The 22,353-nt window shown below is 37.5% G+C and overlaps 1 protein-coding gene across 1 annotated transcript in view; it reads left to right on the top strand.

Moving 5' to 3' along the window:
* Positions 1 to 10,488: 10,488 nt before the first annotated feature.
* LOC109411232 (homeobox protein unc-42) overlaps positions 10,489 to 22,353 on the top strand; it is a 164,419-nt gene continuing 152,554 nt past the window's right edge. The window contains exon 1 of the mRNA XM_019684743.3: positions 10,489 to 12,924. Coding sequence (XP_019540288.1) covers positions 12,534 to 12,924 — 391 coding nt within the window. The 5' untranslated portion in view covers positions 10,489 to 12,533. The remainder of the gene's footprint in view (positions 12,925 to 22,353) is intronic.

Here is a 22,353-nt window from a genome sequence, read left to right as displayed (position 1 = left end):
CTTCAAAAGCAACTAAAACGAGCTTTGAAAAAAGTGCTGCTATAAAAGCACCAGCAAACTACAGTGCCGCTCAAGCTATTTGACACCTATGCAGTAAGATTTTTTGCACAATATTTTATAATTCATAAATGTTAATCCCTTGTTCGTACCCTCATAGCCATAGCAAAAGTGGCCGCCATGATATTTACAGGACAAACAAATGTAGAGCTTCACACAACTTAACAAAAAAGCTAACTCCTGTAAGTAGCACTATGGGAAAAATGTTCGAAAATAGGGTTGTAAATTAGGAAATTGTTTTTGCAAATATTTTAGATTCCCTGAAGAAGGTTAAATAAATATAACCGAAACGTCGGATGTAGGAGCAAAAAAAAAAAAAAAAAAAAAAGGATGTAGGAGCAACACAGCCTTTTGCTACCCACTCAGACTGCCAGAGCCGAGAAATTCCTATAATCTGTAGAATCCACAGTCGTAAAATCACACCCTGACAATTACTTTTGTAATTATTTCAATAGTTCAATGTCAAAATTCATTCGCCAGGTACTTTGAAAGTTATTAAGTCGATTCATTTGTAAATTTAAGTGGCAACCTTTAAAAGCTTCTTTGCTAATTACTCAGAAAGTTCCTTTAGTAATTCCTCTGTAAATTTCATTTGAAAATTCTTTATGGAATTCCGTCTGTTGATCTTCTATGAGATACACTTTTGCAAATTAAAAATAAATCCACGAATTTACAACGGAACGACCGAGAAAAACCTCAAGGGCATATAGTAGCGAACAACTTGGGCAGCGACCGGTATTTTAGGCACTCTTCGCTATAACTCAGTCAATTCTAAACCAATTAACTTGAAATTTTGCACACGGCTAGATACTATACGTATCTCATCGCGTTCCAAAAATTGTGTCAATTGGCTAAGTTATAGCAGAAAAGTGCCCAAAATAGGACCCCTGCCGAGATGGTTCCACTTCCCTACCAAAAGAATTTCCAAAAAATTAAGATCATTACCAGAAGAGATCACAGACAATTTCCTAAAAATGTATGAAGAAATTTCGATAGAATTTCTTGGGGGAATTTCTGTGGGAATTGAAAGAATTTTTATATATTTCTTAATTTGAGTTTCTAAAGTATTCATTGGAGGAATTTATGTATCCTTGAATATGCTTATTAGAGGAATTTCTAAAAAAAAAAAAATAGCAAAAACACTCAGTGCATTCTCTGGAGGAGTTCCTATGGAATTTCTTGCAGGGATTTGTGTTAGAATCTCCGGAAAACTCTTGCAGTAGTAATTAAATACATGAAGAAATTCTTGCATAAAAAGATCCCAAAAGATTTCTTGTACAAATCAATTTGTAAAATACCTGGGAAAATCAGTTTAGGAATGAATGAATGAAACCAATTGAAGAAACTTGAATAAAATCTGAACGAATCTTCGGGCCAATCGCAAGAGAATTTATTGGATGAACTACAAAGAAATCTCCGGAAAAAATCCTGAAGGAATTTTGGGAGCAATTTCTAAAGGCTTCTTTGAAGGAAATCCTTTAGAATTTTTAATAACCTTAGAACAATTTCTAAATCCTTGGAGAGACTTCTGGAGAAGTTATTTGTTTTGATAAGATAGGGTATCTGTTCTTTGAATATTTAACTATTTATGCTCCCATTTTCATACCACTCAAAACAAACGAATGATGCGCTTTTCGTTCTGTTTCTTATTTTTGTATATTTGTTAGAAGTGAGCACGGATTATATTAAAAGTAACGTAATAATTCTGGAGGAATCAATCATAAATTCTGGAGAAACTCTTGATTGAGATGCGTGATGGAAACTTAGAATTATTTTTCAAAAGGTTTCATGGAAGAATTTTGAAGGTACCGTAAACCGGGGTCAAATTGATCAACGGGGTGAAATTGATCATTCGGGTACTACATTGTAATTCCATACTAGGAACTCTTAAGCGTCGTAATGATCTTAAACTATTTACGTCATCTGATTCGTATATGTCTAGAGATGAGTATAGACTTTTATTTTTTTAGAAAAAAGTTAGTTTTGCCTTATTTTTTGTACGAATTTGCAATATATTTCTCATTTAGCTGAAATCATTGCCACTAAACAATCGATTGCTAATAGGACCTCCCGTAAATTCTCTGTTTTAACAGTTTTGTGGAGCCTTGGTTGGGAAGTTATGTAGCTATTCTAAACTTGAAATAGTTAAAAAAAAAAGTTCAATTTATGATGAAATAGTCATTTATTGTTAAAGAAATCACTTATTTCAAACGAAATCGCCTACCTTTAGGCGTTTAAAGGGAAATTATAAAATTTCATTTCACTAGTTATAAGATTTTAAACGCTTTATTCGGTTTCAGAAGAGCAAAATTAAGCGGAGAAGGAAATTCTCCTTTCCAACCGATGCTTGATTGTATACTGATCAATTTCGCCCCAAAGTGGCATTTTCAATTTTTTGATTTTTGGAGTTATTAAACTTAAAGTTTAAATTTGTTGAAAAAAATTCTAATACATGGTTCCATGGAGATCCACAGGGTATTGGCTTTACAGAAATACTTTTGGCAATATTTGAATTGCCATTGATGTTATGCGCAAAAGTTGTTTTAAAGTGATCAATTTGACCCCGGATTACGGTAGTCTTAGAAAAATCGGAATATAATTTATTTGAAAAGTGCCCAGAGGAATACTAGCAAAAAATCTGAAGGAACCTTTGAGAAAACTAGTTGATGGATATTGAAAAATTCGTTAGAGGAAGTCCAGAAGGATTTTTCGAAAGAATTCCTACAGAACTCATACAGAAGTCCATCCAAAAATTTAATTTAATTAATTTAATTTAAATAATTCAATTTCTTCTGTAGGAATCTTTGGAGATTTTGTTTAATTAATGGAGAAATCCTAGGATGAATCTCTCAGTAAAACCTTAGATAAACTTCTTGAAGAATCCTTGAAGATTTTTTGTTTTAAAATGAATCTTTGGTGAGATTTCTGAAGTAAGCTTAGGAAATAATTCTTAAGAAATCTTTAAAAGGACACTAAGATAAGTTAGGAATACTTGAGGAAATTCGAAGTTTAATTATTGGAGAAATATCTAAGAGAGTTATTTGAGGGAAGAATTTGAAGAAGCTATGGAGCAATACTTGGCTTTCGTGGAAAATCACCAAAGGAATATTTTGAGGATTCCCTGAAAGAAATGGAAGAATGTTTAAAGAAACCCTAGAAGGGCTTCTCTTCCTCTGAGTGAATCCCGATGTAATTTCTTGGAAGAAAATCTGGTTCTAAATGAATCATTGGTGAATTTTTTTGTAGTGTTTTTTTTTTCTGGAATTTTTCATGAATTCTTTAGATGATCTTCTAAATGAATCCTCAGAGATATAATTGATAGGTTCTTGAACTAATATCGAGAAAAACTCGATGAAGCCTTTGCAAGAATCTTTTGAATTACTCTGTAGTACTTTTAAAAACATTCCTGCATGTCTGAGGTGAACCAGCCAAGGGACTGGAAGCCTCATTAATAAGGCTTATTATAATAATATCATTCCTGAAGGATTGCTTTTAGAGGAATACTGAATGATATCCTTGAATTTACAACTTAAAAGTTTTTTGAAGACAAATTATTATTCAAGAAAGATTTTTTAAAGAAAAAAGTAAAACAATCTTTGAAAGCGTTTATAAATGATTATTTGGTGCAATTTCTAAATAAATTGGTAAAATATTTTCGGCATAATTCTTTTAAAAAAATCTCGCGCTAACGAAAAAAAAAAGGAAAACAGAAAATAAGATAAGATAGATAATTTTCACCCTTCCGTTGTCCATCACTGCCAGCAACACTAGAATACTGAGTATAAAAAGCGAGATTTTTCCAACGTTTTGTACAAAATACAACAGTGCGATCATTTGACAGTTGAATGTATAGATTTATCATTGTAAAATATGTACATATTATGTAATTTTCATGGGCGCCTACCAATTTGCTTCCGCACCGGGCCCCCAAATTCCTAGCTACGCCACTGTCACTACAGGCACGAAACCTGGACTATCAGTATCAGTAAGTCGGCTCCAGAGGCACGTTCTCCTCCATATTGGGAAATTTGTGCCACTGGACCTGGACTATGCTCGAGAAGGGCATGGAAGCCTTCCAAGTGTTCGGGCGACGGGTGCTTAGGACCACCTTTGGCGGTGTGCAGGTGAACGGTGTGTGGCGGCGACGAAGGATGAACAAGGAAGATCACAGAAGCTGGAAGGATATGATGATCAGGGCATGTTATGAGAATGCCGGACAACAACCCTGCTAAGCAGGTGTTCGCAAGAGATCTGAATTCCAGATGGTACAAGAAAACCTGGAGTTCAGTGTGAAAAATTGGCGGACCAGGGGCAGAATGATCTGGCAAATGTGGGACGCGGCCGAGGGTGGGGGACTCCAGCCACGAACTGAGTTATGGTGAGGAATTATTGATTTAGTTTTATTGTTATAACGATATATTACTAAATAAATTAAAAAAGGAAATCAACTATTTACAATCTCATTATATTTTCATATGAGACAATAAGAATAAATTTATTCAAGAATATGTTTTTGGAGATAGCTACGAGGGTCTCTTAAAAATGCTCTCAAGTTTAAATGATGAAGAATAAGTGCGCTTGGCTGGATTAATGACAAAACCAATAAGAATAAGCTATGCTTTGGCAAAACTAAGGATGTACTGAATCGTAATCGTTTAATAAATTTGTCCATAACTCACTTCCGACAATTTCCACCAAGGACGCCATATCCTAACAATCATATACGACATGAGATTGTTAGTACTAAACGTTACTCATACTAAACGATCGAAAAATGCGATCGTATGGTAGCAGTAGGAGGTACTAACACTTTCACGCCGTTAATATGAGTGTAAGAACATGGTGTCCTTGGAGAAAATTGACAAAAACTGTCATAAAGCATACAAAAAACAGATAGAATATGATTTGTTACTTCGGTATACATGAAGTTTTTAAGATTTTTTTTTTGTTTCAGTGAATACTGCAAGGGAAATATGTCTCTCAACCAAAACGATGAAAACATGTACCGTCTACCCCCGTTGGTTTGACTGTTTCTAATCTAAACACTTTTTAATATGACCCCCGCTAATATGCACATCGTTTGAACTAAAAATGGTCCAAACGTCATTCTGTTCATAGAATGGAGTGTAACGGAACGCGGAATCAAAACAAAACAGCAACTAAGGTTGCCAGCAGTATACTTTTCGATACCCACAGGGTTACTAGACGTTCAAATTGAATATGTACCCCGTTGGTTTGTATGAGGTAACGTTCAAACCAATGGGAGTAGACGGTACTCAGTAATATCACTCCAATTTTTACTAAATTTAATGTTTCCATTTTACTGCGATTCACACATCTTCTTCAAACCATTCCCTGAACTTCACCGCATCATTGAGCGGACGTCCGTTTACGATTGAGCCATCTTCAAATATTGAATTGTATAAATTTCGTTACCTTCTTCCGCTTCGTCTGCTACGGTTTGTTATTGTTATTGATCAGACCAAAAAAAGTAAAGCACAGGTGGGTACCACACGGTTCGTTCTACAGCTGGTTGGTCCATAGTTCGGTTCATTAGAAACGTCATCGTCTAGGATTCATCACGCACGACATTGGCTCCGGTATTGCTCTGAAACAGTATGGTCATGGGTGTGACTAGGGGTCGGTGGGTGACCGCCAGACTGTAATAGAAACGACCACATCGGAGCTCGTACATGTCCCTGACTGCTGTCTCGTATTTCTGAACCCAAACGGTCGAACGAAACTTTCGGGATACAAAACGCGGCCATCAGGCGGCGCAGAGCGCAGAGTGGTGGCGAAGGATAAAGCCTTTAAATCAATTATCATTCCTATCTCGCACAGTTATGCTGCTGCCGCCAGTGCCGCCGGCCTAGGCGATGATGTTGACGATGTTGGCTGGCTGGTAATGGCGAAGAGCATAAATGAGGATAAAAATACGACAGGACGAAACATCACCCGGCCAGCAACTCAGGGATAAGCGACGCACGATGAATATGCATTGTATTACCTCGAGGGCTTATAGCAAGACGATATGAGCCGTTTTTCCAACCACAAAGTTTAAAACAGTAGGCGGTTGAATTGGAAAGGACAACATTGATGACAAGGCCTACTAATATTTTGATATTGATACAAGAGAATGTGTGATTGCTCTATCTAGATAGACGATTTGAGAACTCAACTTATCCAATGACAATGAAAAAATCGAACTAAAATATTTATTTATTTCTTCTTTTACTTTTCCTATTTTTGAAAAAGAAGAAAAGGGAAATTTACATTAAGATTTTAACCCAAAAAGGCACACGACCTCTTGATGTTTTCAAAAACACATTTTAGTTGGGTGTTGGGAGATAAATGTACTTGTCTGCTACAAGTTCTCCCAAAAATGTTGATTTTTTTATATTTGTTTCTAAGCACCCCAATATATTAAAGTTTTAATTTGGATTGTTGAAAATTGTTTGCAAATAGCTACAACGAACCATTTTTGACGAAAAATAAACGATTTTTCGAAAAAAATTGAAAAAAGTTTGAAGTTCATAGGCACAATATGTGTTGAAAAATTGACAAATTGAGTGGAAAAATTGCGAAAAAATCCACGTAGTTCTGGTAGGATTTGAACCCACGTCTCCCCAAGTTTGCTAGACAGGGCGCGTTAACCAACTCCGCCACAGAACAAGTAACAATTCTGTGGCGGAGTTGGATAACGCGCCCTGTCTAGCGAACTTGGGGAGACGTGGGTTCAAATCCCACCAGAACTGTGTGGATTTTTTCGCATTTTTTCCACTCAATTTATCCATTTTTCAACACATATTGTGCCTATGAACTTCAGGCATTACGTATGTCTAACATACCATTTCAGTTGGTAATCCGAAAAACAACAACATTCGTGTTGAAAAAAGTTATTAATATGTACTAAAATTTTGGAATTACACTTTGAAAAGGTAAATCAATCAAGACATAATTACAGTCACCGGAAGCATCAAATCAAGTAAGCATAAAATCTTGTTATTTTTAGTACAGGTATGTTCCGTTTTTATCAACACGGTCCGCGATTTTCAGTTGACAAAAACGGAATAGTGATAAAAACGGAATAATTTTCTTTGACAAAATATTTTGCAACATTTTAATATGAATAGGAAGTTTTACTGTAGAACACATTCCAAAAGTAAAAATATGCAGTTTACTATGACATTTAGTTGTTTTTGAGCAGTTCAAATTACATTTTTTTGACGCCGACAAAAGGTTTACATTACATTTGTGACCACATTTTTGTAAATTTAATTTCGTTGAACACAAGAATGACACATATTACAGTTCCAGTACCCGGATCGACGTTTCAAAATATGACATACTTCCAGGAATGATAATTCTCCAGGAACGTAATTTAGATATCCTAACAAAAAGGATATGTTTACTTCCTTCCAGAAGGCATTTCACCATGAGTATCATCTTCACAGATTCCTATAAATGCTTCGTGTAGGATACTTTTAGGAAAGCAGCAGGAATTTTTCTAAGCAATCACTTGTAACATCTCCAGAATATTCAATTCCCCAAGAAGTTCCTCCAGAGTACTTCTAGGTAACCTTGTACCATGCCGACTGTTTATCTTTTGGAATTCGATAAGAATTTTTAGAGAAAAGAGGTTCTGCCCCTCTTCAAAAATTTCTCCTAGGATCAACCTAGTTGCCTTTTTTTTTTTTAATTCCTCCTGGAGTTTCTTTGGGGATCTCTTCAAATATTTTACCAGGAATTAGAATTAATTAACCTTCCTTATGCATTATGTTGAGAACAGCTGGCTGACGTAGTGTGCGGTTTGGGTCTAGAATGGCCCTAATGCACAAGGTGGGCTAAGAAAATCATTCGGGGATTTAACCTAGACATTTTGTTGAAATTCATCCAAAAGTTGCTCTGGAGACTCACCAGGATTTTACTTTTGAAATACAGGTCGGCTTCGATTATCCGGAGTCGTGTTTTGGCGCTTCTCAAAAATATATCTCGCAAACGGTATGCTGAAAGAAGCTGAAATGTTGACTGATTACTTATCGATGTAGGCTTGACAAAAGTCCATGTTTTAGCTTTTTGGAGCCTTCCGTTCCCCAGTTATGTGTTTGAAAAGCATTAAATCCCGACTCCGGGTAATCGAGTCCGACCTGTATAGAAGTTTCTCAATTTCTTCAGAATTTCCTACGGGAATTCTTTCAAGATTACTTTCTGAAATCCCTCCAGAATTTTTTTCTGGTATTTCTCCAGGGATTCTTTCTGGGGTTCCTCCAGAATTTCTTTCTGGGATTCCTTCAACAGTTTTTTAAGATTTTCAACAGAAGTTCTTCCCTGGATTCTTTAAAGAGCTTCTTATGATATTTTTCCCTGGAATGTGCTCCATCCAAACATTTCTTTGAAGGATTCCTACAGGACTTTGTTTTGGTATTTATGCGCAATAGAAACACCTATACCTACTGGAACTTTTATTAGGAATACTTCCAAGAGATTTTCCAAGTAGATTCCATCTTTTATTTTTGTTATTTTTCATGACTGCTAGATGCATCAGTCTTGGTCTGAAAATCTCGTTAATAAAGATGATATAATAATAATTCTCCCCGATTTCTTACTGCGTTTACTGGGAATCTCCCAGAAATTTAGTCTAGTAATCTTCCAGGAATTCTTTCCTCAAATCCTCCAGAAGTTTCTTCAGGGAGCCCTGCTGATGTTCTGTATAGAAATTTCCAGGGAGTTATTCCTGAGAATCCTCGAGAAGTTACTTGTGGGTATCCTTGAGAAATTCCACCTAGGAATCCTACATAAATTCTTTCCAGAAACTAGCCAATTGTTTCTCGAAGGATGCTTTCAGAACTGATGGGATTTCTTTAGGATTTTTTGGGAATCCTTAGTTTCTTCTGGGAACCCTTCAGGAGATGCTGGAGAAATCTCCTGATTGCTTTCCAAGATCCTAGATTCCTCTTTCCTAGAGAAACTTATTTCTGAAAGACTAATTCACCTAAAGGAACTTCTAAATTATTTCCTAGCGATTTCTCAGAAGAAATCCATTAAGGAATCTGGAGGAATACAAGGTAGAATCGCTAGTAGGAATTACTGAAGAAAACCAAGTAGGTAGAAATTTAAGCCCCGTCGGGAAGAAATAGCGACCAGGGGAAAAGAATTCAGCACATTGCGTAATTTCAAGTAAACCGTGTAAAAAATCGCGTGAAATATTCACTTAAAACAGTCTTATAACAAAGATTATTGTTAGGGACAATGGAAATTCGCGGCAAAATTTCACAAATTTCGCGGGCTGCTATTGTGAATTTCGCGGCAATTTCGCGGACTCATATTTTTGACCGTTTTGTTGAGGAAAGCTTCAATTTTGAAGACCAAATGAAAAGTTAATTTAAATTTTGTGAAGAGCAATCATAAATTCATCGAAAAAGTATTAAGTTTGATGAAAATCAGATAGGTAAGAAAAGTTTTTATAATGCAGATAAGGAATCGTAAATTACTCTTTACTGTCAAAAGCTAACAGATAATTTTTGCTGTACAATTTGTAGGGTGTTTTCTCAAATCTGCCAGATTTCGCAGCATTTCGCAATCAAGGCCCAATTTCGCGGATTTCGCGGCTTCCGCGAAATCGCGAATTTCCATTGTCCCTAATTGTATAAAAATTCAGGCAATGACAGGCAAAGAAAGTCTTAAACTGGTAAATCTCTCGAATAACACTTGAAGAGGCAGACCAAGTTCCGGTTGGTACGTAGATCCGTAAAGATGAAGAGGAGAAGAAGGAACTTCAGAAGGAAGTTCTTGGAGGAATACCCAGATGGACATCCGAGAGCAACCCCGGAAGGAACACCATTTAAGGTGTCCTAATACAATAAAGCTAATGAAATAAAAAAAAATTGTTTGATTATCCTAGGTGATTTTTGCCGGATAATCGAGTCCGTCCTTTGATGGTTCTATAAGCACATCCCATCTATTATTGATCTATGATGATTGGCTACTTATGTTACACTTGGAAAATGATTGATATTCACCTGTTACCTCCTGTCAGATTTTCATTAATAAAATTGGCTCGGTTTAATTTTTCTATTGGACTATTGGTTTATTTTTTCTCATAAGAAGAAAAATTATGCGTGAGAGAAAGCGTGAATTAACATTATTTACAGCTGAATTTAGAATGTGTTGAAAGCTACTGTGGCGTATACGTCTTCTTTGTCATCATTGGTGATTGCTTCAAATTCATTCATTGATGCATTGCCCCGAGATTGATGTTAAACTATAAAAAACTCGTGTTCGAGGAAACAAATTTGACAAAAATTTTAGTGTTGACAAAAACGGAATGAAATGTTGACGAATTCGGATAGTGACAAAAACGGATAGTGATAAAAACGAATAGTGACAAAAACGGAACATACCTGTAATCGAATTGAATTTGTGAAGTTCAAACGGCTGTATAATTACATACAATACGACTTTTTCTAAATCCAAATTAACACGATGCAATTATGCTTTTTGTCCATAATTTAGGATGGTTCAAAAGCGTTCTCTCCAATAATTAACGAAGACATGATATCAAACTATTTGGTCTATGACTTCAGCAGGTTTCAAGAGAAAACATTACATAAAATCCACTATCCACAGTTCAACCATTCCCAGTAGCTGCTCGAGATCGAAACATATTGGCGCGAGATGACTGACTGGTACCTGTCTGATGCCATTCAACAACAAAACTCCTCACCCCTCAGCAGCAACACACCAACCATCCGCTCGTTTTTTCAATCTATATTTTCATCTTGACTCGTCTCCAGAGAGACAATCTACGCGTAGACAGCGGGCAATATCGGGATAACAAAACAAATATATTATTTTGCAAATTAGACTACAGCTATACAGCCGACAGCGCCTCGGGCAAGAATAAACCACCATTTTGTTACGGTTAGCTCTACTGCTCATCGTTTCATTGTTTTCCCCCAAAACGACTGATAGTCAGGTCTTGCGCCCACACACGTCCACAACTCCGAACCAACACTCACTAGTAGGCTAGTATCCTTGAATCGCATGTGTTACCCTGGCAACCCAGTTTATACATTAGCTTGAAATGATTGGTCAATTTTTTACGCCAGGACATTTCTCCTCATGGGAATTCGATCTTCTCTTTCTACTCCGCACACATTCAAACTCTACGAAGCGCATGCTCTGAACGACCCTCCATAAAGCCATCTCTCTATCATCAGCTTGTGCAACAAGGATAACAGTAGGCCGCGCCAGCAAATTCACGCACACAACAAACACAGCGCGGAACGTATCAGCCTACTGTGATCCCTTTCGCTCTTATCCCAACAAACTCGCTTCCGCAGCCCTCCATAATCGGCCATCGGTTTCGGAACGAACGGAAAGCGAAGGATAAACATATCCTGCCAACCTGCCCCGCTCATTCCTTCGGGCCCACAACCGTCGTGAATCCCTGGACCCTCGGCGTGTCGTCAGCCACATCAGATGATATTAATTTTGTTACTTTCCAGCATTTCATTTTCAGTCCGATCGACTCTTGCATCGTGCTACGACGCCGCCGAGACAACGACGACCGGTCGCGGAATTCAGCTCGAGAAAATTGTCCAACTTTAGACTCTCGACTCCGAGGATTTTCACAAGTAGTGGCCCCCCTTCGGTATAGTAGTTGCTCTTCTCCACACTCCACTCGAAGCCGTTACACATACACAGCACTCACAGTCTCAGAGAGAAACAGACTGCGGCGAGCTGCCGCAAAACGAAGGTCCTGATAAAAATATACGTAACTAAATTGAAGTGATACTATTATCTACTTGAGATTTCCATAAATTAATTCGATATGTCTCAGATGATTACGATCAGTCCGGGTACCACCAATGGCGAACCCCGATAACCTTGACGTTGAAAGGGAAAATTTTTAAGCGTCTGATGAAACGTGACTCAAGCGGTGGGACGAAGTTGCGGTAATCGAATTTGGGGTGTTTAGTGTAGATCTACGTGGATTATAGCAAACCCTGTGACGCCTTGTGAAAGAAAGCCGAGTATTGCGGCAAGTGAACCAAATTAGTTTAACTATTGCTTGTGGTACGAAACAATATGGATTAACAGCGGTGCAAAAGTAAGTGAACCCAAGTCGTGAATACCAAGGATACCTTGCCGTAACTTTTACCGTCGCGTGTACACCATCCGGATTCAAACTGTATCTACCGTCGGATTGTTGCTCTCCGGTGTTGAATAGGGAGTATTCCTCGACGGCCGGGCACTACAATCCCCTCGGCACCAAGTTGGATTTCAAAAACGGCTGTGCCGATTCCGGCCCGGCTGGTATTGGTAGCGGCGGCAGTGGTGCACCCCCGTCTGGATTAAGTCCGGCCAGTCCCGATTCGCAGCAGTTCAACATCTTCCCCGCGATCTTTAGCCGGCAGCTGAATTTCACCGGAACAGGTGCCACGTGTGCAACCGGCGGCCAAACGGGTAAACTGATGGACGACCTCCGGCCGAACCTCGTGGGCGGTCTGCTAGGTCTCCAGCAAGGCCTACTAGATGATCACAGTCTTTCGCACGGAAACCTTCAGCACAATGCCCAAGACTCGAAGTTCATGTCACTGCAGGACAACCGACTGATGGGGATAGGATCGCACGAAAACCGCCTGCTAGGATTATCACAGGAAAACCGAGCGCCGGGTGGAGGACCCGCGGGAGGTCAAGCAACTGCCGCCGATAAATCCCTTCAACGGAAGTGCAGCAGCACGCCGGAGGATTTCAGTGCCCTGTACGGTGGATTAACGGGAACTACCATCAGTGACCATCACCATCATCACACGCCTGCCCATACGCCCCCGAACCGGCTGAGTGACAATGCATCTGTGACAGGTGAGTCGTTTGCTGCTTTGTTAAGAATCGAACACGTTGCCGGCGGTGGTGGTGCCTATTGGTGCTAATTGTTTTGACGCCTCCCGTCGGGTTGTGATAAGTGCTCGCACGCGTCCGGGATTAACGGCGGGTGACAGGATCCTTTTCCATTTGTATGTCGATTGTCGAGGGAAAGGATATGACGAGGACGACAGACAAGCATACCTACTACGCTTGATGTTCTTTCGATGTTTCGGGTTGTGCCGGATTATCCAGGGATCATGAAATGGGATTAGGTCAACGCATTATTAATAGCATCAATACGATGGTCATTTAGTGTAGGAAAGTGATAAAACAGCTGTGATTTAAGCCCTAACCCTAGACGGTTGCACTGTCTAGTCTAGTCTAGTCTAGTCTACACATACACAGCCATTCATTGAAAGAATCCTGGAAAATTATAGAATCGACTAATTCTATCATTTTTCTTGTCATTATTAATGCTTGCAGTACATCGGAGATGCATTACAAGCATTAAAGCGGCCAGGCCTACTGTGCAGCGTTATTGGTTTTACAATGAAGCCATTGAGTGGGGACATCTCGTACCAACCGCTCAGCTTTTTTAAAAGTAAAATACGTGAAAATCGATGGGGGTGACGATGCTAAGAAAGTTAATGTCACCCCTTGGTCCTACGCTTCCTGGGATGGAACACAGGTATTTGGTCCGTGTCCTGGCCCTTATGCCTAGGCTTAAGCGCCATTACTCGCTCTCTGAAATGAAACAAAAAAATACAACCTATCCCCCGCAAATGCATTCTAAATTTAGTCTTAAAATATAATAAAAAGAAAGATATAATATATATTGAAAATCAGACTGATCTCACCAAATTTCAACCGGAAGTCGATCCCAACATCCTGTCACGATCATCCATGACCATCAACACCATAGCTTCAACCACCTTTTACTCCAATGTTTCTTGAATTTAGTAATTTGGAACATGCCCCAAACGAAATTCATCCAAGACGGCACTGCCTTTTTTATGTTACCGTTCATCTGTCAACTGATTCGATTGCACTTGCATTTTCTTGCATTTCACCTCGATACGCTCAATCATCGTTGAATCACGCGTTAGATGTATGTAAACTGTTTACTATTTTTGTCTAAATTGCAACTTTGCGGACAGTAACCAAACCCCAACCGAAAAATCTATAACATAAAACACTCGGACGAAAAACAATCCTTTGCATGTTGTAAACAAATTTTGTCTATTCCGCTAGGAAAGATTTTTTTTTCTTGGCGACACCATTTTCTTCCTTTTTTTAAACATAATAAGCCACTTCCGCCTGTTGTCTGTCTCACAGGTACTTTACCAATCCAACGAAATACGAAATACGAAATACGAAATACGTAACATAAATAGTGCATTTTTGTTTCAGCAGGACAAATCCATAATTTAATAATTGATATGATTTTTTGCACTAGCACTTTTTGTTTTAAACATTCATTGAGTACATACGGAAATTTTAGAATGACAATGAAAAAAAAAAAAAAAAAAAAAAAAAACGCGACAGGCTTGTCTTTTCATTTGACACACATTTAACGAAACCTACGCACGAATGCCACATTCTTCCAGATTCCAATCCTTCTTTATTTTTACTGGTCAACTAATGTATCACTTCAATCTTCTCATGCCATTTCGCCACATGCATGGAAACAAATTATTCCATATCACTTGATTAGCACTGAATTTCTTGGCTTACCGTTCCGCGAGTCTCGCTTCTTTTACGGGAAGTGCTACTATCCTGTCAGCTCAATCAGTGGCTAATTTTCACTACTGCCAGCTTTTGTACTAATTGAATCCTGTACTGTAATCCAATGCCGCATCTAACACCGTAAATCGCACGCGTATTGCTTCCGGATGGCGTAGCACCAGCCAAATTTTCACTATAATCACACCAAACGGGAACGCGAAAAAACGTGACAAGCAAAGCGTAAACGCGTCCGTTCGCGGCGAAGCCTACTTCGATCTCCCGCCCTAACCCTAGACGGTTGCACTGTGCTCATTTACTTGAACTTTTGTACACTGAAACATACCGTTTTGAAGTCATACAACTACCATACAAATTTTTAAGAATAAAAAAATAAGTTACAGTTAGGTGAAAATATTCATATAACACTATAGTGTTAGTTATATTTAGTATAGTTAGTGTTATAGTGTTGCGCCTTATAAGGTGCGGAGTATGCTTTGTCCCAGACAACAACACACAGAACACTCAGTGACCCAGATATATCTTCACGTTCTATTCAATTTTAATCTAACTAGTGTTTTCAGCATCCTGGAAATATCAAAATTTCTTCTGATATTTTTTTGTCAGTATTAATATCAGAGATAGAGTAAGTGTGCCCATCGTTGTGGTGAAAATGTAGGGTGCCTGTACCAACTATGGCACTACCTAAGGAAAACTATTTGTACAAAAATAACGAGCAGACCAACGATGTTAAAAGACCAATATGTTAAAAGATAGCTTAGTTACCATACTTAATAGGAAAAATATAGAAACAGAGCCAAAACTACTTTCAGTATTTATTACAACGTGTGCCAATGATAGGAACTCTGTACAAGTTATGGATGCATTTTTTAACCTCGGTTCTTTTCACACTATTTGCATGCATTACTTATGGGATTGACCATAACTGGTTCACTATGGCAAAAAAGGGTGCAAGGAAGTCGAAACTTTAAGGAAAATGATTTATTTATATCATAATTTGAGCAAATTGAGAAGTTTGAATGAGTGCAACCATCTTTTGTGAACGTGATCTGTTGTTTCTTGTTGATTTACATCGATAAAGGATGAAAATCAACTATGGCGAATAATTGGTACTACAGTCATATTTAGAACACATATATCATATTAATTTAAGAAAAATGATCGTACCACCTAATGAAGGGTTTTCTAAACGTTAGTCGGTAGTTTTCTACCCAAATTGGCTTGGAAAAATATGAAAACTATTCTAAATTGTTGGGAGTAATGCAGCTAAGAAAGTTAACTCACAGTCTGTTATAGTTGGCGTCTTTTCTCCTTGGACGGGATACAGGCATTCATTCCTCGTATCCTGGCTTTAGTTTAGCGCCATTGGCATTGGCGTAGCTAGGGGGGTTCCAGGGGTGCCTGGCACCCCCTAGAACAAATTTGGCACCCCCTAGAATTTTTTCCTTGACAGTCACCAAAAATTTAAAATTTTACACAATAATTCCAATATTTATTAATGGCACATTTGAATAAAACTAAAGCACACCCGGAATTACTTATATAACTGTTGTACGTTTTGATGTTTTGGATATTGGTAAGAACAATCAACGGACTTCTCCATAGATTCCTCCTGAAATACCTCTATTCTTACAGTGATTTCTCTAGCCTTTCTTTATGGATTCCTCTCGATATTTCTTTAATAAACTTCCCTTGGGATACTCCAGGCACTCCTGATGGGGTTATACATACAAGAAATTTCTGCAGAGATTGATCCAGTAAATTCTGCTAGGATTTCTTTGGAAATTCTTACTATGATTCTTGTCGGAATTCTTCTAAGGCTTCCTCTAAAAATTTCTATTAGGATTTCTTCAGGAATTTCTGGTAGAATTATTCAAGCAATCTTCCTGGGATCCTTTCAGAAGCTCCTCCGGTGATTCTTCCAGGAATTCCATCAGTGATTTCATTCAGAGATTTTATTCTGAGATTCTTCCAGAAATTTCTCATGGAATTCCTCCAGGCGCCTTCATCCGGGAATTGTGGCTAGGATTTCTCAAATAACTCCTGCTGCGTTTCTTCCAGCGATTTCTCTTCTTCTCTAAAAATTCTCACTGTGATGTCTTCTGGAATTCTACTAGGAAAGTTCTTCCGGAAGATCTCCCTGAGATTTTTATATAACATCCCTTCATTGATTCTTCCATACATTTTTTCAAGGACATATCCAGGACTTTCTGCAGAGGTTCTTCCAGAAATTCCACAGGGGATTTCCCCAAGAACTTCTATTGTCCTTCTTTCATAAATTTAAGCTGGAATTCTTCATGCAATTCCCATTAGGACTCCTTCATAAATACTTCTAGGGATTTCTCCTGGCATAATTACTTGCTGCAATACTTTCGGAAAATCTTCCTGAGATTCCTCCAGAAATTCCTCCTGCGATTCCCTGATCCTCCCCGAGCAGAAGGGAATAACAACAGCATAATAAAATGTGTTATTTTGGAAAAATAACTGAGTAGCGGAAAGAGTTATTTTCATGTTATTTACATAACATATCCTGTTATAAACTTGTCTGTCATAAGCGGCAAAATAACAAATATTATAATAAAAAAATGTTCCTGGAAGACCTGTTTAAGGACAAACGTCATGAAATCCCGGTTCCACAGTGCATCAACACTTCAGACGCACAAATCTCAAGAAGCAAGCTTCAATCAACAATGCATTTTATTATTCTGTTCCTGCTCACTTGTAATAAGTTTAAAATAAGAAGCTCAGGTGCGCTGGTTTTGTTTACGAAGAGATTTGTGCTCTCAAAATCGTGAGTAGGTGCCATAGTCGGCCATTGTGGTGGCCATATTGGGATTCCAACAAGTCTGTCCTTAATAACATGTTTTGTTAGTTTCAAAAACAACTAAATAACAGCGAATTTTGAAAATATTTCAATAACAAATTTTGATTTGAATACGATATTATTATTATCTTTATTAAGACCAAGCCCACGCGTGGGCTCCATACTACACACGAAACAGCACGTCGTTAACGATTTTTAATTCCGTTACCCACCCATTTTCGCACCGGTCGTTCGTTTCCATGTGAGTAAAATAATTATCGGTCGCCTTTGCGCACCGGTCGTGTCTATTCCATCCATAGGGTAATTGTTCCCTTCGTTGTGGTAGTACCTAATGTTGCGGTATTGGCGTTTGAACACTTTTTCGACTGAAATGTTACCAAAAGGCATTTTTAATAGATGTATTATGCTTAAATTATGAGATTGCACTTTTTGTGTGCTTAAGATTTGCCCAAAAATCTATTAAAAAAATATTTTCCTTAATATTTCTGCTGCCGTGTTCCTATTGTTGCGGTAGTGTTCCTAATGTTGCGGTATCCCATATGATTTCAATGGGATACCGCAACATTAGGAACCGAAATTAAATTTTACCTCCATAATAGGAACAGTGTGCCTATTGTTGTGGTATGCGATTTTTGATCGAAAACAGAGAGAAACGATAGTTTTCATATTTTTCCGGGCAAATTTGGATAGAAAACTACCTACTAACGTTTTGAAACCCTTCATTAGATAAAAAGATCATATTTTTTTAATTAATTTACCTTATTACCACAACGATCGGCACACTTACCCAATCATCGGTTTTTGCATTGTTAATCATCTGTGGTGTCATTGCAAATTTTATTCTGGTAAATAATCTGAGCAGTATTTTTTTTCAAGGAGAGGGTGTTGGATAAAAGTAAGAACTGTTCTTTGCTATGTTTAAAGATAACATTTTCTCAGGAGTGTGTTATTGGATTTAATCCCGCAATCCTTTTTTTTAGTTAATAATATAATTGACTTACTGTACGGCTTGTAGGTTAACTTTTGTCTAAAATAATGTTTATCTCTTCGATATCCATGTTGCCTTTCTCGCAAAAAAAATATCAGCCCGCAAATAATATATCTGAATTTGAGCTTTTGAGCATTTTTTTATATTAAGGTTTATTGAGTAATAACATCCCTTGCATTTTTTTTTTGCAATTTTCTGGACGTGTGTGTAAAATACATTCATAATGTAGTTGTCTCCTTTACAACTTCGCGTAGGTAAATATTTTTGGTCATAGTAAATACTGTCTAGATTTATATCGGTATGGTTTAATTTTTTTACAAAAAATATCTGCACTTTTTCTGTAATTTCTGGACTGAGTTACATAGGATTCATTCAATTACGCAAAGGTATTGTGAGAGGGGGAGTTGGTTTAGCGCTGTGTTACGCTTCATATAAAATTTCGATATTTCCCATACAAAAGTTGCTACGTTTGGAAGGGAGGCGATCGAAAACTACAAAATCTTGCGTTACGTAATATTTAATATTCAAATTTTGAATGAATCCATATCCACAAGAATCTCTAAACAATCGTAACTACTTTTATCTAATCTAATACAGTACGAGGAAGCACCCTGGAAAGTAATCGTGCACGGATAACTAAAACTACCTATTTTTTTAGTTTATTTTACTCAAAAGTAAGTATATCGTTTAAATTTTCTACCAAAAGTTAGGTAGTTTTCTCTTTTTCTCCAACCAATGTTGTCAAAAACAAAGCAAGCTACATCGACCCACTTGGGGTACTTTGGCCCAATATGCCAATTTTGGATGCCGTTTTTGTCGAAATTGGGTTGAAAAAACTCACGTTTGGGCTGAATTTACCTACTCTTGAGTATATTTTTTTGCTGAAGTTAAAGGCAAACTACCTCTCACACTAGGTAGTTAATTAATCTTATTACTCAATCTTACTTAATCTATTTACTCAAATTTGAGTTATTGGGCCAAACTATGGGGTTGCGTCAAAAGAACTCAAATTTGGGTAGTTTGGCGGTTCCGTGTGTAAGATCACGCCCAATTACTGTCCTTGTCAATATTGATGATTGCACCGTATCAGAGATATGACACATGTATCAAAGTAACCGAACTGAATCACTATTCAATATAAGTTCTTCAAATATAAGTTTGAAAACGATCGGCCGAATAAAAAATTGAAGGTGCAATTTAGAACAATCGCAGCTACTTTTAAGTGAAAATTAAGGCTTTTTACGGCGTCATCAGCATCGGCAGTCATGCTGGATATGATGCTCGAATTTTCAAAGTGATACATAATTCTCAGCCATGAAAGCGAATATTTGTATGAAAATGTATCATCCTATATGCTCACTCGCAGTGATTGCGATGATACTTTTTCAATGGCGTTGCTGCAGAATTGTCAATTTTTTATCACTTCAAAAACACGAGGCAAATAATCATTGAAAAGCAAAAACTCGATGATTCCCATGAAAGCTCAGTGATGCATTATGACACATTAATACATTTTCGATATGTATGGTATGATCGGCGAAGAAAGGAAAACTTTATTCAAAACATACTTAATCAAAACTTGTCTGTTTCAATCTATTATTTTTCTGCATTTATATTGTCACTCTATCACTATTGTATATCAGATAAATTGTTATGTTTTTGATGTAATGATCTATGATATTATTTCGTTGGAAATTTCAAAGCAAGAATAAATATCAATATTTATACAAACTAAAATATGTAAATTACCTACACAAAACTGGAAAATCATTCTCTACAAACTACATATATGAACGGAATAGAACGAATGTTCTTTCGTCTTCTCTTTACGCTACCCAGAGAGTTAAACGCGAGAGAGCGCACGAGCCTACGGATAGAGACCGTAGTTTGCTTGTCTCTAAATTCTAAGCCCCGTTACGAACCGTACGTAAACTTTTCGTTTTCGAGCCCTTCTTAGCAGCGACCGGTGCGGTTCGCGTCTTTGTTCGCGGCTCTACTTAACGTTAAAACGCTTGATGGAGCCCATGCGTGGGCTTGGTCTAACGAGATTTTCAGCCCAAGGCTGGTTCATCTCGGCGTATGAATACGTTATTGATAACAATCTGAAAACAAAAATTTGCTTTATTTCTGTTGCGGATAGGAACTTCTCCAAAGTCCCATATGCATTCAATGGGATACGCAACAATAGGATCTATTGTTCAATGTTTCATTCATAGATGGGACGCTATTGTTGTCGCAAGCGATTTCTTATCGAAAACAGAGAGAAACAATAGTTCTCGTTTATTTTCCAAACAACTTATGAAGAAAAACTACCGTCGTTTTGAAACCCTTTATTAGGTGGTTCATTGTTTATAAGAATAATTTACATTATTACCTCATTGATTGACACATTTATCCTAGTTAATCAAAGTGGGCTCGATGCAGTGAAATCAATAAAAATAAAATGTCTAAAAATAATCAATGGAGTTCTTGATGACTTATTTTTTTTACATTTTTGTCGAAAATGTGTTGTTCGTCGTTGAATTCCACCAGTTGATCCAAAATGTTTCATAAAATGGCTAACACTCTATTACAATCTCTATTTTCGTATTCATAATTAACTGAAACTGGGACAAAAAAACAGGTATACTTTTCAAAGTGATTATAAAAAAAAAGACTGATAAGTTGGCACTGTAACGTAATGTCAGTAAGAAGAGGAACTGATGACAAAATAATATTTTCTCTTACAGTTCCTCACGGAATGCTGTGAACAACGAAAATCTCGAATGGTGTAGTTTTGATTGCAGAGCTAGTTATGTTGTAATATTAACGATCAAATATTTGTACTAGTCTCAATGACACAATAATAACTGAACTTGTGCTACAATAAAACATGTTATTGAAATGTAATTTAAAGAAAATATACCAAGAGCACGATCATAATAAAATAAGATTGCCCAACAGAACATGTTATGGAACGGTGATGACTTAATAAGTTAATAATAACAAACCGATATATAAAAACAGGTTTTGTGATTCCGTTGTTATTATTTTGATATTTTCCTCTGCTCGGGTCCAGTATACTTCTACCGATTCTTTCAAGGAGAACTGTAGGTATTCCTCCAGGAATTTGTTAGAGTAACTTCTCTTAAGATATCCCAGGCATTGATGATTCTAGGATTTCTCTAAATATTTCTCCTATGATAGCTCCCAGAGTTCTAGGAATTCCTCCAGATATTCCAGCTGTGACTGCTCAAGCAATTCATGCGGTTCTTCCAGCTATTCTTCCTCCAGAAATTCTAACTGTGGTACTTTAGAAATTATGCTACGGATTCTTCTAAGGCTTTCTTCTGGCTTTTTTGCTGAGATCTTTCCAGGCAATCTTCCTGGATTTTTTTTTTTGAGAAATTCTTTGGTTGCTCCACCAGGGATTTCTCCAAGGATTCACCCAGGAATTCATCCAGAGATTTTATCCAAATGTTCCGCCAGAAAATCCTCATGGAATTCCTGTAGAAACACTTTTTGGCCTTTCTCCAAGAAAACCTCAAACAACTCCTGCTGTGATTCTTCCAGCAATTCCTCCAGAAATTCTTACTATGATACGTCCAGAAATTCTTCCTAGTGATTCCTATACGAATTTGTCCTAGCATTATGGCTGGAATTCTTCCTGAGATTCTTTCAGAAAATCTTCCTGAAATTCCTTCAGGGCATTCTCTATAGATTCTTCCAGAATACCTCTACCGGTTCTTGCAGTTACTTCTCTAGGTATTCCAAGGATTTTTTTCTTTGGATTCCCCCGGCATTTCTAATGGGGTTTCTTTAGAAATTCCTGTACAGTTTTCTCCAGCAATTCCTTCTAGGATTTCTGCTGAGCTTTCTTCAGTGTTACATC

This window comes from Aedes albopictus, chromosome 3 (assembly GCF_035046485.1).
Source record: "Aedes albopictus strain Foshan chromosome 3, AalbF5, whole genome shotgun sequence".
Classification (NCBI taxonomy): Eukaryota; Metazoa; Arthropoda; class Insecta; order Diptera; family Culicidae; genus Aedes; species Aedes albopictus.
Note: the sequence above shows the minus strand (reverse complement) of the source record. Positions and strands in the feature narration are given on the sequence as shown.